Source organism: Psittacula echo (genome assembly GCF_963264785.1).
Source record: "Psittacula echo genome assembly, chromosome: 16".
Taxonomy (NCBI): Eukaryota; Metazoa; Chordata; class Aves; order Psittaciformes; family Psittacidae; genus Psittacula; species Psittacula echo.
In genome coordinates, this window is record NC_137752.1 from 10,970,802 (window position 1) to 10,986,680 (window position 15,879).

Here is a 15,879-nt window from a genome sequence, read left to right on the forward strand (position 1 = left end):
CCATGTGTGCCAGCACCACCAGGGATGCTGATTCAGGCTGACCTGCAGGAGACGGGCACCGAGCCTCATACACAGCACTGATTTAAGTCGTTTTGGTTGAAACAGAGAACCATGAATCATGTCAAAGACATCAAAAGATGCAGAATCCTCCAGGTTCACAGATGAGCTGTATCAGCGCTTAATGACTCTCCAGCTTAATCCACTGTGATGACAAGAGGCATGAGGCAAGCTCCATTCTGAGCTGAGGGATGCAGATCCTGTGGGACACTTAAGTCACCTTTAAAGTGCCAGTCTCCTTTCAGACTGCTCATGGCACATCCTTGTGTCAGGGCAGCTCAGACACAATCCTTTTTCTTTCTTCCTTCTTTTTTTTTTTTTCTTAAATCAAAGCCAGGAAAAGTTAAAAAAACCCAAACAAACCAAAGAAAAAAGAAAATCCGGCTTAGAGCAGAGCTCTGCCATTTGGAGGAGGGAATCCTAGACTGGTTTGGGCTGAAGGGACCTTAAAGCTTATCCAGCTCCAACTCCTGCCACGGGCAGGGACACCTTCCACTGGAGCAGCTTGCTCCAAGCCCCTGTGTCCAACCTGGCCTTGAACACTGCCAGGGATGGGGCAGCCACAGCTTCTCTGGGCACCCTGGGCCAGCGCCTCAGCACCCTCACAGGGAAGAGCTTCTGCCTAAGAGCTCATCTCAGTCTCCCCTCTGCCAGGTTAAAGCCATTCCCCTTGTTCTGTCCCTCCAGGCCCTTGTCCAAAGCCCCTCTCCAGGTTTCCTGCAGCCCCTTTAGGCACTGGAGCTGCTCTCAGGTCTCCCCTTCAGGAGCCTTCTCTTCTCCAGGCTGCCCCAGCCCAGCTCTCTCAGCCTGGCTCCAGAGCAGAGCTGCTCCAGCCCTCGCAGCATCTCCATGGCCTCCTCTGCACTCGCTCCAACAGCTCCAGGTCCCTCTTGTGCTGCTGCCCCAGGGCTGGATCAGGACTGCAGGGGGGTCTCCCCAGAGCACAGCAGAGGGGCAGGATCCCCTCCCTGAGCTGCTGCTCACGCTCTGCGGGTGCAGCCCAGCACACGGGGGGGTTCTGGGCTCAAGCGCACACTGAGGCCAGGTCACGGGGAGCTTCTCCTCACCCACCACCACCAAATCTTTTTCTTCATGAGCACTCTCAATCCCTCCATCCCCCTATTCTATGATTCTATGATACTGGGGGTTGCCCTGACCTGTTTGCAGGACCTTGCTTGTGGCCTCATTGAACCTCATGGCATTCACATGGGCCCACTTCTCCAGCTTGTCCAAGTCCCTCTGGATGTTATCCTGTCCCTCGGCCATGTCAATGGCACCACTCAGCTTCGTGTCATCTGTAAACTTACTGAGGGTGCTGGATCCCACTGCCCATGTCATGGATGGATATTAAACGGTACTGGTGCAAACAAACACAGACCCCTGAGAGACACCAGTCAGCATCGATCTGCTCCAGACACGGAGCCACTGACCACTGTTCTCTGGATGCAACCATCCAACCAATTCCTCATCCACCAAACAGTCCATCCATCAAATCCATGTCTCTCCAGTTTAGAGAGAAAATGCTAGGAAGGAACATTAGAAATGGACATAAAAAAAGGGAAGTCCCTCTTTAGGACTTTTCTGAAGCCTGCGGGCAAGCAGGGAGTGACACTCCCAAGGGAGCATGACCCTCTCTATCCTTCCTTCTGGAATCCCACTGTGTGTCCCCAGGTGTCCTCTAACAACCACAAACCCTTTTATAATGCCTCAGGAATGGCAGCACCAGGCCAGGAGGGAGCTTGGCCATGCACTAGGCCTCTGCACTGGGAAAGTATTCATTAAGCAAAACATAATATCCTTGCACTGTGTTCCAGAAGGCAAATCCCTTCCTGACCCGGAGCATCCCAGTGGTTTAACACTGAACATGAAAGCAAGACAGCAAACCCAGGAAGGTGATAACTAGCTCTTACTGCTGTTCCTCATTCCCAAGGAGAAGTGTGTATCACAAAATGGGAGACAGGGAATGCTATGACTGACTACACCACAGCCAGAAAGGCTTTAGGGGCAGTTATTTGCTCTGCAATCCTTTCTGAACAGTTACAACAGGTTACCCAGGCCTGACTTCTCAGAGTGCACATCTGGATATGTTCCTGTCTCACCCTCCCTCCATCCCCCTTTCCTTACCTTTCACTATCGACACGGTGTTTAGTCTGCAGTTTCCCTCTATCCTTCTGTGGGGCTGGATCTTCTAGAAAGCTGTGGTCCAGGCTGTCATCAGGAACAAAGTCCTCCACGCTCTGTACCTTTGCAGGGGCTTCAGGGTGGGGAGGAGGAGCGGCAGCAGCAGGGTCTGCATTGGCAACAGCATTTGTAAACCACAGGGCTCACCACAAGCAAGACAAATTTGCTTTTTACAGATCTATCCTGCGCAGGGTGGCAGCAGCTATAGAGCAGGACCTTGGCTACACAGCAAGGGAAGAGGAAGGGTGTGAACAGGATACTCAAACCAGTCTGATCTTGCAGGAAGGCACTCAGAGACCACACACGGCCACTGTGTTTTCAAATGCACTCAGCTGATGCAGGGGCCTCAGAAGGCTATCAGCACAGCTGACTGCTCTGCAGGGACTGCTGCGACTGCCTATGCCACCAACAGGCCTGCATGGAACTCCAGCCTGGTTTAGGTTGAAGGGACCTTAAAGCTCATCCAGTCCCAACCCCTGCCACGGACAGAGACACCTTCCACTGGAGCAGCTTGCTCCAAGCCCCATCCAATGCAGCCTCTCATACCAATGCTGCCTGCACTGCTCCTGTGTGCTGCCCCTTCATGATTCGGTTGCCTTTCCCAGACTGTTCAGTTCACTCACTTACTTCAACTGGAACTGTCAGTCAGAATCCTTCACATGGTGTTTTTAAATGCAAACCAAAAACTGTGTAACCAAAAGCTCAAGAACTACTGCAAACAGACATGCTTTAATATAGCTCATTTGTAGAAACACCTTTACTTATCTTCCAGGTATCAGGATGAAAACTCATGAAAGGAGCAGAACCAAGAAGCGTGAAGCCATGAACCTTTTCAGTTTGCAGTATTTAACTTGTTTCTCCTGTCCATGCTGCACTTCACACCCAGCTCTGTTCCTTCTGGTGAAGCTTTGTGTATCTTTTTCTAGATTTTGCTCTACTAGCACAGCTTTCAGATCACTTTTGCATATCAATAACACTATTACTAATGCCACAGAGTAGCGTTGGTGTGAGCTATAACACAGCCAAAAGAATTATTCCTGCAAGACTTCAAAGCAAAGCTTAAACAGCAGCTGCCATAAAAACCAAGTAGTACTTTGTGACAGTGATTGTTCAAGTGATTTCCCATTAGCTGCTCCCTGGGTATGCAGGGAGTTCTGCAAGGTATGTTTTGCAGAGGTGCAGACCCTTGGCACACTACATAAACCTAATACCACTGACAGATCAGCTTTTCCTGCGTTTTGCAACCCTGCTAAAAAGTACCCTTGAGATACCAGGGCTGCAGTCACCAGCCCAAAGCAATTCTCCAGCTAAGTGATAGATTTAAAACCAGCAGCAAACCCCAACGACTGCAATACTGGCAGGAGGCACTTTTTTGATTTCTATATACCAATATGAAAGGGGGTTTTATTGACAAGGGACTTGCTCCTGTATACTTCTGGGTAGGAAGAGCCATAACCTCTGGGTGCACTGTGTCGCATCTGGTACCAGGTTCATGGCTGCAGACTGTTGTGTGCAGATCTAAACCTGAAAGATTTCAACATGTGAAGCTGCAAATCGTGTTCCAGCACCTCCTCCTTTCTTTCTGTGGGTGTCTGGAGAGTGCTGTGAGCTCTAGCAATTGACAGTTTGAGAGGGAAGGTACTTCCAAAGGGGGATTCAAACCATGTCACGCTACTGATCTTCAGGCAGCTCCAGCTCTGCAGCTCCAGTTAACTCTGCCAACAAAGTCAATGTGACAGGCAAATTGAGGTCTGGATCAGTAAAATTACTTGCAACAAACCCCCTCAATGCTTCTGCCCTGCAACTTCATCCAGCAGGGCTCAGGCTGAATACTCTGCTCCTCTGCTCCATTGTGTGCTGGCACTAAGGGAGAAGCTGAGGCGGGTACCCTCCTCCTCAGACCATCTCTAAAGGAGCAGATTCCCCTGGAGGAGAACTGCTGCAGAGCCTGCACTGACACAATCACTTCTGGCTGAATAACCTTTAAAACCAGCACTCTGCTGCTCTGTGTTCACACACAGGAGCCCCTTTGGGTTGCCACACTTTTGTGAAGACTGAGCTACAAATAGCTCCTCTAACGCTATTCAAGAGAGGGGCTTTAGACAAGGGCCTGTAGGGACAGGCCAAGGGGAATGGCTTTAACCTGCCCGAGGGGAGACTGAGCTGAGCTCTTAGGCAGAAGCTCTTCCCTGTGAGGGTGCTGAGGCGCTGGCACAGGGTGCCCAGAGAAGCTGTGGCTGCCCCATCCCTGGCAGTGTTCAAGGCCAGGTTGGACACAGGGGCTTGGAGCAAGCTGCTCCAGTGGAAGGTGTCCCTGCCCATGGCAGGGGTTGGAGCTGGATGAGCTTTAAGGTCCTTTCCAACACAAACCAGTCTGGGATACTATGATACAATTTTATGATTAAAGAGGTTGGTAAGAAGCTGACAGTTATTTTATTAGTGTCTTCTGCATGTTCAGTGCCTTCCTCCTGAAGCTACCCAGCTGGCTGGACACAGTCCCCATCCAAGCACAGAAAAGCCCAGGGGTGACACCCTGGCTTAGACCCTGCATCCAGCAACCTACCTGGCTGAGGAGGAGAGGGCCCTGGTGCAGGAGACGTCCCAAACAGACGGGAAATGATGCTGCGCTTGGGTGGTGGGGCCGCAGCCGGAGGTGCTGGGGGGACTGCGGCTGCAGGAGGTGCATGTGGCTGCAGGGCCTCGGGTGCAGGCACTGGTGAAAAGGATGGGGAGGGTTCAGGAGAGATGGTGGAGCTTGTGGGAAGTGGCTGCGGCGGCTGTGGGGTGCCTGGGCTGGAGCTGGCTGTTGATGTGGAGCTCGGAGGTACAATGGGTGACTGGGAGCCAGAGGAGGGGCTTTGCCCGTTGGTTGTTAGTGGTGATGTGTGTCCTTGATTTCGGGCTTCCATCATTTCAAGGAAGCTGCAGGGAAGATAAATTGCAAACATAAGGAATGGAGAAAACATGCTCAACAGAGCCCCCAGAATGATGCTGGGCTGCTCGAGCCATGTGCTGAGCTGGGAGGGTGGGGGTCTGCTTTCAGTGATGCTGTGACTCCCCGGGCCACAATAAACCTGGTTCACTCACATGAGCTAAAGTCACTCCATTTGCATCAAGGTGTGGAGAATCCCAACCTGCGTTGTACTGCAGGATGAAACCTGTATTTGCAACGCTGCTGGGAACTCCCTGGATAGACAGACTATAGCAACATGCCAAGGCTTGAAACACAACCTTAAACCAGTTCTTGGACATATGTCTCCAAGGGAGTCAGCACTACAGTAATGGCACATTTTTAGACTGTGCAGAAGAGATAAGAGTGTTAAAGAAAACTCAAATGCTATAAAAACCTTTCAGCCAAGAATGGGTTTGAGAGGAGAATCCTTGAACGTCAAAAGAGCTATGCAGAGGGCTCACAGAGGACTGACTGCAATGAGCCTTCTTGCATTTGCAGAAACACAGGCAGACTCTCCCTGCGCGCACTCCCACTCTGTGTGGGAGGCAGCAGAGCCAAGTAACAGAAGATCTGAAGCAAGTTGTGGTCCTGGCTAGATTGCTGCCTAGAAGAGCATTAAAGCCTACATCAGCAGACAGGGTGAAATGCTCTATCCTTTCTGCAGCCTGCTCCTGCAGCCCTCTCGGAAAGAGGTCTTTTCATAGGCTGTATGTAAAGAAACATCAACAGAAAGACAGGCTCTTACAGTGAAGTGGTTTCGAAATGAGATCTGCCACATGCTGCACATCCGAGAGATGTAAAGAGGACACCCAAAGTGAAGTACCAGGTATAAAACGGGTCATGGTCTCACCCCTTATCTCATTAAGCCCAATGACCTGGTGCACAGAGGCTCTGGGTTCAACTGTTTCTGCAAGAGAGACTCAGTCATGCTCCAGGCAAGGAGGATGTTAAAATAGAGACTCCTCTCCCATACAGAATATGACCTCGTCCTTGAGCCAGACACCTTCACTGGAATGACTACAGAGCAGAAGGAAACAGCAGGGGCTAAAAGACTCTAACCCCCCTTGAGATATCACTTCCTATTTTAAGGAGCAACCTGATATACTTTTAAAGAACAAACTAATACACTTTGTGATGACCAGCAGTGTATGGAGCCCTGGAGAACAACATCCCCAGGAAGCTGCTACTTGAGCTGGAAAACCAACAGTCCTCGACTAAGGAACTGGCTGAAGTAGAAATAAAGGGCAGCACTAAAAACCAGTATTAGCCAGGAGAGAAATCCTTGGCAGAGTTCCTCAAGGACTGGCCTTGAGATATACCTCAAGTGAAGCAGCAGAGACCAGGGAAAAATGCTCATGAGGTTGCAAGATGGGAGGCAGCATTAGCAAAGAGGAGAGCAGGGACAAGATATAGTAAGAACTGGATGATCCTGAGTAAGAGAAATAGGAAGAAAGTCAATATTACAAAGGAAACAGTCATCTGCTTAAGGGTGACGAAACAAGGGCTCTCGCTCCAAGTTCACCACATGAGAACGGCCAGGACCCTCCTTGCTCACCACTCAAGACTGGACTAAAGGCTGCAATCACAGCGATGCCTGGGAGGAGCAGCAAAGAGGCCTGGCTGTCACACCACTGCCAAAGCACCTACACCAGTGCCACGCTATAGTAGCCTCACTGATGCTTCCATCAGGACTGGGGCAAGGCGTATGTGCTCATTCCATGCAGCAGACTGGCTCTAAGAAAACAAGCTCCTGGCAGAGCTGAGATTAGAGCATCCATTCCAGCATCTTTCCTCCCAGGGAATGGGTAGCTGGGGTGAGCTGTGCAACAACACATTTCACTAAAATGATGCATGGATTTGTCATGCACTAAAGAGAAAACAGAAAGGAGTTTAACTCTGGCACTGAGCCATGTGGAGACTGCAACAGGTTTGTTTGGGAGGTGCACAATACATCATCCACACCACCAGAATATAACAGTGTGTTTTCAATACATCTCTGCCATGGTGCCGCAGGGCCAAGCAGCTGCACATTGCTCGTCTCCTGAGGAAGGGTCACCACAGGCAGTTCAGCATCCCTCCAGGGAGAGCACACAGGGCCTCTGGGATGAGGGAAGGATAAGCCAAGCATTCCTGCCACCCAGCCCTTGTCCAACAACAGGAATGCTCTTTGCCCACAGAACTGCTGTGGCCTGAAGAGCCATTCACCAGACTCACCTGCACAGTGTGTGTGGCTCTGCAGCTCCACGCCAGAAGCACCGGGTGCTCAGTCCTGTCACCCCTCCCCTCTGGGCTCTGATCCTGGCGAGTCCAAGGCAGGAGGGCTGGATAGCTCTGCTTTGTGGTACTCATTCCTCCTCCTTCCAAGCCCCACTCAGGGTTAAAGACTCCTGCCTCCCAGCTATGAAGACATGGGATTCCCTGCCAGTGGATCTACATTCACCCCTGTTCCTGATTATAGCAGCAGCAATCCTGGCTGGAAGACCTGAAAGTTTGGTCACGGCTGCATCCAGCATCCAAGATGCTGATGCCAGCACTGCTCACTCTCCTGGCTGAGCCGAGCTCCCCAGCTGTCTGTGTGAGCACCTAAGGCACCAACACTACATGAAAACAGAACCAAACAGCCTCTGAGTCTGATCAGGACACTGGATCCCACCACCATGGCAACTCGGTGACTCAGGCAGGGGAAGACAATTGTCTGCTGAAGACTAAGGATCCTGTATGAAGTACACACAGAGTATGTATATAGTCATTTTAGGATACAGAATATGTAGCTCAAAGAGTACTTAAAGCTGGACTTAACAAAGCACAGGACATTCTTTACAATATCAGGGTATTTGAAGATTTATTGTACTTTGCATTACCAAAGCTGCCCAGTTTGGAAACAACCTGCTTTGTTCTGGGCAAGAAGCCAGCTCCAGAGGGAAGGAGGCTGTGACTACCACCTGTTCCTCTTGCAGAAACACAGGAATTTTAAGAGCTGGAGGGAGAAAAATGCTCCATAACTGTAGTATAAAGAGGTCAGCTAGTCTGGAGGTAACACACATGCAGGCTGCTTCTGCACCTGTGTGCCCGAGCCTTGCTCACCTACTTTATGTGAAGGGCACAAGAACAAGAGACAGCAAGTTATTTTTAGTAGGAAGATACAATGGTTATTGGGGACAGCACAAGATGGGCTCCTACCCCAGCACAGCACCACAGAAAGCTGTGGCACGTGTGCTTTGTGTCACCCTCCCCATCTGCAGCCAGACACGTGGGCCAAGCTCTGTGCTGTGTGCCATGACACTGGGGAACTCAGAATGGTGTGCTCCGAGTTTTACATGGGCTGCATCATCCAGCTCTGCTGAGCTCATATTCAGATCTTCTGCCATGAAAGAGGTGGGTGGAAAAACAGCATCCATGAGAGTGCTGCCAGCAGCTCTCAGTAATTTTCAGGGTGGAGGTGTCTGAGCATCCTCCACACTCGGATAATACTACATAATGCATGAAAGCTTTCTCTGGCTTTACACACACTCTTCAGAGGCACACGCGTGGCTGTTTTCGGAACACACCAGCCCGAACCTACCACGTGCCTGCTCTATCTCATATTCTGTACAATCTGGCCACTGCGTTCCTTGTTTTAGCTTTTTTGTCATCCTTCACAAAAGGACTCAATCTTACTGTGAAACAGCTTCATGTACACACTTGAGGCAGTAGACTGGGTCCTATTACAAGCACAAGATGGGTGTCACACACTATGACCTCAGTACACTTGTTCATCGGGATACAGACAGCAAATGTGCCACACAAGTGCAGATGTGTTGTCTGTGCTTACCTACATGGCCTCTTGTTACCTTTCAGTCGTTCCATTTCAGACAGAGTAACAAGCCCACGTGTTCACACTGCCTGCTGGAGCTCTCACAAGAGGAGACTTTATGCAATATTAAAGATGAACATGCTCTGTGGGAGCAGAACCTCATCAGGGCCTGAGGTCAGTGCCACGCCGCTCTCAAAGCAAACACAACAGCCACACAAGGACTTGTCAGCCTCACAGTTCCTACCAGTGCTCACACTCATTTACCACTGAAGACGGGAGCAGCCTGAAGCATTTTGGTTCCTGGTTCTAACGTGCTGTGATCAATTTTTCCAGTGTATTTCATGTGGCAAGGAAGGCTCTGGGCTATTTCATTAACTGGGAAAATGAAGATTAATAGGCTGTGTGGCATCACTTTAACTGGGGTTATTGAAGGTTATACATTGCCACATGTTTGGTTTGGGCTCATTAAAGGTACTGAACCTCATTCTCCCTAAGGCCAGGTTCTGAATGTGAAATCAGTTGCCAAGTGGGGTTGAATCCTAGTGCCCAGGCCCTGCAGAGCACAGTTCCTCCCCAAGAGCTCCTCAGGTTTTCCACTTGACCCAAAATGAATGCAGCAGGACTTTCCCGCACGCACAACACACTGGACACACTCCATGTTCTCCCACTCTCTAGCAAGAGCAATGATGACAGGCTTAGTTACAATTAATAGTCAATGTTGCCACACACAAAAACATGACCTGGAGTCCCATCGAGTACACACTGGCTCCTGATCTGATGGCAACAGTGATTCACAGCAAGCAGAAATGATAGAGGTGGGGCAGGGGGAAGGGAAACCAAAGTGGCTTTTCTTTTTTAACTGGCCGTGCAGCCTTTAGCTGCTGTGATTCCACGTGTACTTCAACAGAGCTGAAGATACAAGAGAACAGCTCTAGCAGCAGGTTCTCCTGCCAGATAGTGCTGAGATTATTCAGCACCATGGTCTTAGAATCCCAGACTGGTTTGCATTGGAAGGGACCTTAAAGCTCATCCAGTTCCAATCCCTGCCACGGGCAGGGACACCTTCCACTGGAGCAGCTTGCTCCAAGCCCCTGTGTCCAACCTGGCCTTGAACACTGCCAGGGATGGGGCAGCCACAGCTTCTCTGGGCACCCTGTGCCAGCGCCTCAGCACCCTCACAGGGAAGAACTTTCTCCTTCTTTCTGTCTTCCCAATATTACAATCTGTGCTCAACACAGAAGAAACAAACAGCAAATAAACCCCCACTGCCACCCAAGGGCTGTGCAGTGAACAGAGCTGCCTAATGCAGGGAGCGGGTTGCCCAAAAGAAGACTCTTCATTAGGAGAGCACAAACGCCTTTCTGCAGTCACTGGTCCACCATCCATATGAGGAGAGGAAATGGCCTCCAGTTATGCCAGGGAAGGTTTAGATTGGGTATTAGGAGAAATGTCTTCACCAAGAGGGTTGTCAAACACTGGAACAAGCTGCCCAGGGAAATGGTGGAGTCATCATTTCTGGAGGGATTGAATAAACATTCAGATGTGATACTCAGGGACATGGCTTAGAGGCGGCCTTGGCTGGGTTAACATTTGGACTTGATGATCTTAAAGGTCTTTTCCAAATAAATGATTCTATAGTTGTGTGATCCTTCCTTGCTGGACAGTAGCACTTGGCTATCCAGGGTGACCTGATGTTGCAGGTGACAGCCGTACGGAAAGTAGGCAGAAAGACTTCCATCACATAGCAAACCTGGGACAGGTCCTGCCTCTGCAGAAGTTGTAGCCTGGATCATACAATAGCTCACATAATCTGAAGTTCATTCAGATGCTTTTCAGATGAAGTTCATCCAACATGCTTTGGATGTAGTTTCACAAAGCCTGACTGACAGTTTGCTCGAGAGCTCTTAAACACATGGAGTAAACAATCTGAAAACTCATTTCTTATGTGAAGAAGTTCACTCCTGTGAAGGAGTTGGGAGCTCATGTGTTACAAATCGCAGTCACAGAGGTTCACAGGGGACAACTTCCTGAAGCTTCTCAATACTAAGAGTGAAAGAAGATAGGATTTCTCACAAGGAATAACTTCAGTATTCCTTTTGACTAACGTATTAATTCCGGGGGTGGGGGGGAAGCTAATTCAAAGAGAGTTAATCAGTACACCCTTGAAATAAAACGTCTTTTGATATTAAAAGAAGAGTAATACTAGGAAAAATGCAGCCAAACAGAAAAGCTCATGAAAACCATACATGAAACCTGCTTCTATTGCCCTCTGCAAATGTTTCCACCAGTAGCTTATTCCTAAAAAGAACATGAATATGCAGGAAGAGCTTCCACAGTTTCCCCAAAGCTGTTTCTCCATGTGCACCACGCAGTGAGGGAACAGGCATGCTGGACATAAAAAAGTCTTCCTTGTGCCAGAAGATAAGCTGGGGACAACTACAGATGGAAAAAATGAGCACATGAAGTATAAATTCAGAGAAGAGTAAAGAAAACCCAGCCTGAACCTGTTCTTATGAACCTGTTTGGTTCATAAGAATTCAGGAACTCAAGAAAGGGCTGAAATGAGGTTTTGCATTGAATACGTAACATCTGGGGAACCACAGGGCAAGTACTAGAGCCAGAGGGGTGGCGGGAAGAAAGGAGACTACACACGGAAAGAGCTGGAAAGAGCTGGAAGCATCTAAACGTGTCTTCTTAGAGAGGCAAAGCTCAGCCAGGGGCTGACTTACATCATCAATGAGGCAGCGTTGTGTGCCACCTCGTGTCTTCTCTGGGATCCACATTTGGGAGTGCTGCTGTTGGTCCTCTGTACAGCCACAGAAGGGTGAGTGCTTGTTCTCTCTGTTCCCACTGATCCCAATTTAGCACCAGTGTGACAGAGCAGCGACCAGACGAGCACAGGGATGAATGAAGCACTGTCACCTCACCCTGCTCCACGGCCTGATTTTATGGCAGGAGAGCAGGAATTGCCTTGGAGGAGGTGCTGCAGCCACCCTGCCTGCAGCCCTCAGTGCCTGCAGAAGACAGTTTTCTGCTGGATTCATGAGCTGAAGTGGCACATGTAAGGGTCCAGCAAATGCTAAAGCTGGTCAAGGGTGAAAGGTGAGTAAGTAGTGAGATCTTGTGGATTTCTGCCAACTCTTGATTCTTTTTAAGTATCTTCCCATTACTGATGCAGTATAAACTAGAAATCAATCTGACAGCACAGCCCATACAATCCAGTCCTTCGAGCAGGGACATCGAGAGAACTGCTGGAAGCAGGAGGAGACTAACCAGTCCCTAAGGAAAGGAATGAGGTGAACCCTCTGGAAATAGGACTGCTCTGTGGGAATATGTGGTATTTCAGTGCTCTCAAAGGAAAACAACTGACTACGGTAATAAAACCTGAAACTTGGTCTGAAAAATGCTTTGTGAAAATGGCTGCACATGAATATTTCAGAACCATCGACTCCAACTTCCAAATAAAGCTGCCTGTAAAGGAGGTTTTTCCAATTCATTCTGGGGTTGACTTCTCTGCCTTGCACATCACTGCAATAAAGACCTTGCAATGGGAATTCATGAAACACATTTGTCAACACCACACAAATCTGAAGATTCCTGCTCATTATGCTACAGATGTACTGGCTTTGCGGCTCAAAATGGTAAACGTTCACTTCTAGCAGCAAACAGACTCGGTTTGAACAAACCCAAGGCAGCAGGAACTGGTCACTGTTTCAAACCAGAAATGCACGGAGGAGTCCAGAAGTATTCAAAGGGAACTAAAGACAGTGATGTTGTTGCCATTACTTTCTGCTTATCCCAAGACACACAATACACTGGAATGCAACAGCCAGAAGAGGAGGAACCAAACTGTGTGCTGAGCAGTAGAGAGATGGAAAATATCCCCTTTCAGCCCCAGAGGCTGTAACACACTTATCCACAATCCCTTCTGCATGTGCTGCCTCCAGATGTGCTCAGCTCCACCTCCACTGCCCTCCCTAGATCATATGCCAGTAGAAACCAGACCCTTTCAATGGATCCCCATGTGCACACATGATGTCAGGGGATGCCATTTCAAAGTGACATTTTACAAGACCCCCAACCACAAAAGCCCCTAAATGTCACCCACTGGACCCTTCAGCCTGGCCACACGCCATGGCTGGGGCTGCCCAACATTCAGGGGACACCTGGACCCCAACAAACCAGAGAAGATGGCTCAATGACATACAGTTCATAGTTCTGATCTTCAGTCTCTTGCTGCACCGACAGCTCCTCCAGCGTTGCATCGATATCCAGCTGATTGGTCTCCAGCTGCCGCAGCAGCGTCTCCCTCTGAAGAAAGGAAAACAAGCTGGGGCTGAGCAGGACAGGTCACTGTAACAGATCCCTGTGCACTCCAAGGGCACAAGGAGATCTCGTGTCACCACCCTACCCACAGCAATGCATTAAACAGAGCTTTGGTCTCTCTCATGGTGTTCAACACAGAAGCACAAAGGGAAGCAGAAGCAGCAGCAAAAGTATCCAGAAAGTCTCTGTGGAAGAAAGTACCTTGTTCCATGAGCTGCAGCCAGCCATAAGTTAACAATGCGTGATGTTCAGACACAGCATTGCCAGTTGCATTTGGAGGACAGTTGTGCAACCCACTCCTTCGGAACTTTTTCCCTGTGCTAAAGAGCAAGCAGGACCCAGGTGATGAAAACCTCACAGGAATTTTCACTGTCCGGGTGGATGAGTGAGCACAATCTGTCAGCTCAGTAACATTTAGAAGTCCCTGTCCCTCTGCCTTCAGTTGCTGCCCCACAGATTCAGTCCATTTCAGATGTGCAGTCAAGTGAAAGGCTTCACTAATGGAAACCAGGGCAGCTTCATTCAGTCCTTACCTTCCCACATTTCCAACTGAACCCAAGCAAAAACCTCAGCTGAGGGGAAGTGCTGGCTCAAAATCAATTGCAAATGGTCATGGGACACTCTGACAGCCTGGATGGCAACAGGAAGAGATCAATAACCACTTGCACCCTGCTGAACGTGCAGAGGCACAGCCAGATCCAGGGGCTCCCTGTGGCGCATCCAGCAGCCCATGGCCCTGAGCTGTGCAGCTGGTGCAGCCTCCCTTTCTGCAGGAACAGGACTGAGGAGCCCCTGGACAAGCCACCGCCCTGCTTCATGGTACAAATCCTGCCCCTTCCCATGGCTGCCCCACACTGAGCACTGCTGGCTCCCAGGGAGGCTCTGAGCAGGGGCAGGCAGGGCAGCTCACACCCTGAATCCTGGAGTCACAAGTCCCAGTGTTCAGTGCCTGGAAGCACCAATCCTCCCTCTCCCATGGCCCACATGCTTGATGGCACAGGAAGCAGGGACAGCTTGTGCTGTCCTGAGTCACAGCACTGCACAGCTACAGCAGGGGCTGCACCACGACCCAGATGAGAGCAGACGGAAGAGAACCCACAGGTTTCCTCCAAACTACCAAGATTCTGGCTTTTATAACTACATCATCCTCAAGATACATTTAACCTTTCTATGACAAATCCTTCTGAAGATTAGCGTCAATAACCGTAGTGAATCTTTAATTCCATGTTTGACAACACAAATGCTCACTGCAGAACAATCCTGTTGGGAGTAAAAAGCGCACAGGGGATCTACTACACAACTTACAGGATAACCCCCCTGTGGGAATACAAACATTTGTAGAAAGCAGCGGTGGTCAGTCTCTACGTGCATATACTGTTGGCAATACAGAATCACAGCCTGGTTTGTGTTGGAAGGGACCTTAAAGCTCATCCAGCTCCAACCCCTGCCACGGGCAGGGACCCCTTCCACTGGAGCAGCTTGCTCCAAGCCCCTGTGTCCAACCTGGCCTTGAACACTGCCAGGGATGGGGCAGCCACAGCTTCTCTGGGCACCCTGGGCCAGCGCCTCAGCACCCTCACAGGGAAGAGCTTCTGCCTAAGCGCTCATCTCAGTCTCCCCTCTGGCAGGTTAAAGCCTTGTCCTATCTCTGCAGTCCCAGATGAACAATCCCTCTCTGGCATCCTTCAGACACTGGAAGCTTCTCTGAGGTCTCCATGCAGCTTCTCTTACCCAGGTTAAACAGCTCCAGTTTTCTCAGCCTGCTTAACCTGTAGTTTCCTAGACACAACAACTTTGAAGCTATCAAGAAAGTGCACAAATTTAAAGATCAAGTCACTCATCTGCCTTCTAAAAAGCACCACACAGCAGTGTGTGAGGGAGCAGCCAGGGCACAGCCTGAGCCTTGCATGGAGCAGGTTGATTCTTAGCAAATTCTCCCATGGTTGAAATCAACAAGCAAGGCTTAAGTCATTTCTATTTTGTACTGTAAGACCAGGCAATTCATAGCAGTTGATAACCTTTAAACATGCTCATTTACTGGAAGGTGCAATCTTTCTTGAAATGTAAAGGCTTCTATCATCACTTAAGCTAATTTACTATTTCCAAGGCATTTAGATTCTTCATTTTTACCTTTGCCATTAGGTTAACAGCTTGGAGTGATCCATATTTCCTTTACTGGGTCATTTTTATTCGCCACATTCATAAGCTCTACGCAGATGGAAGCTTGACTTGATTATCATGTATACAAAGAATTATGAAGTCATCAGTTAACTCAAGTTCCCTTTATTGTGGTAGACAGACAAGTACGTCTCAGCAAAACATGCTGTATGTATTTAAACTTCCTCCACTAAACAAAGTGCTAATAAGGAGCTTAGAATCCAAATTCTAGACTTTGGAATTTAAATTCTAGATGTTAGAATTCAAGATTGGAGAAATTAAAGATTCTCAAAGTAACAGATTTAATCCTTTCATGTATTCATTGCAAGAAGAAATGAGACAAAAAAGAGCAAGTTTTCTGCTTCTTTGTCCTCAGTTTCCTAGGAAGAGTGAGATAAATGTGGGCAAATCA

At 49.1% G+C, this 15,879-nt stretch overlaps 1 protein-coding gene across 6 annotated transcripts in view; it reads right to left on the bottom strand.

Moving 5' to 3' along the window:
• Positions 1-15,879, bottom strand: part of RABL6 (RAB, member RAS oncogene family like 6) — a 53,604-nt gene that overhangs the window by 11,880 nt on the left and 25,845 nt on the right. For all 6 annotated transcript variants that reach the window (XR_013958108.1, XM_080630407.1, XM_080630406.1 and 3 more), the window contains 3 exons: positions 13,192-13,295; positions 4,802-5,160; positions 2,182-2,347 (listed from right to left, as the gene is read on the bottom strand). Coding sequence is in view for 5 of the 6 variants with exons in the window: in XM_080630407.1 (XP_080486533.1) it covers positions 2,182-2,347; positions 4,802-5,160; positions 13,192-13,295 (629 nt within the window). In the remaining variant the exon portion in view is untranslated. The remainder of the gene's footprint in view (positions 1-2,181; positions 2,348-4,801; positions 5,161-13,191; positions 13,296-15,879) is intronic.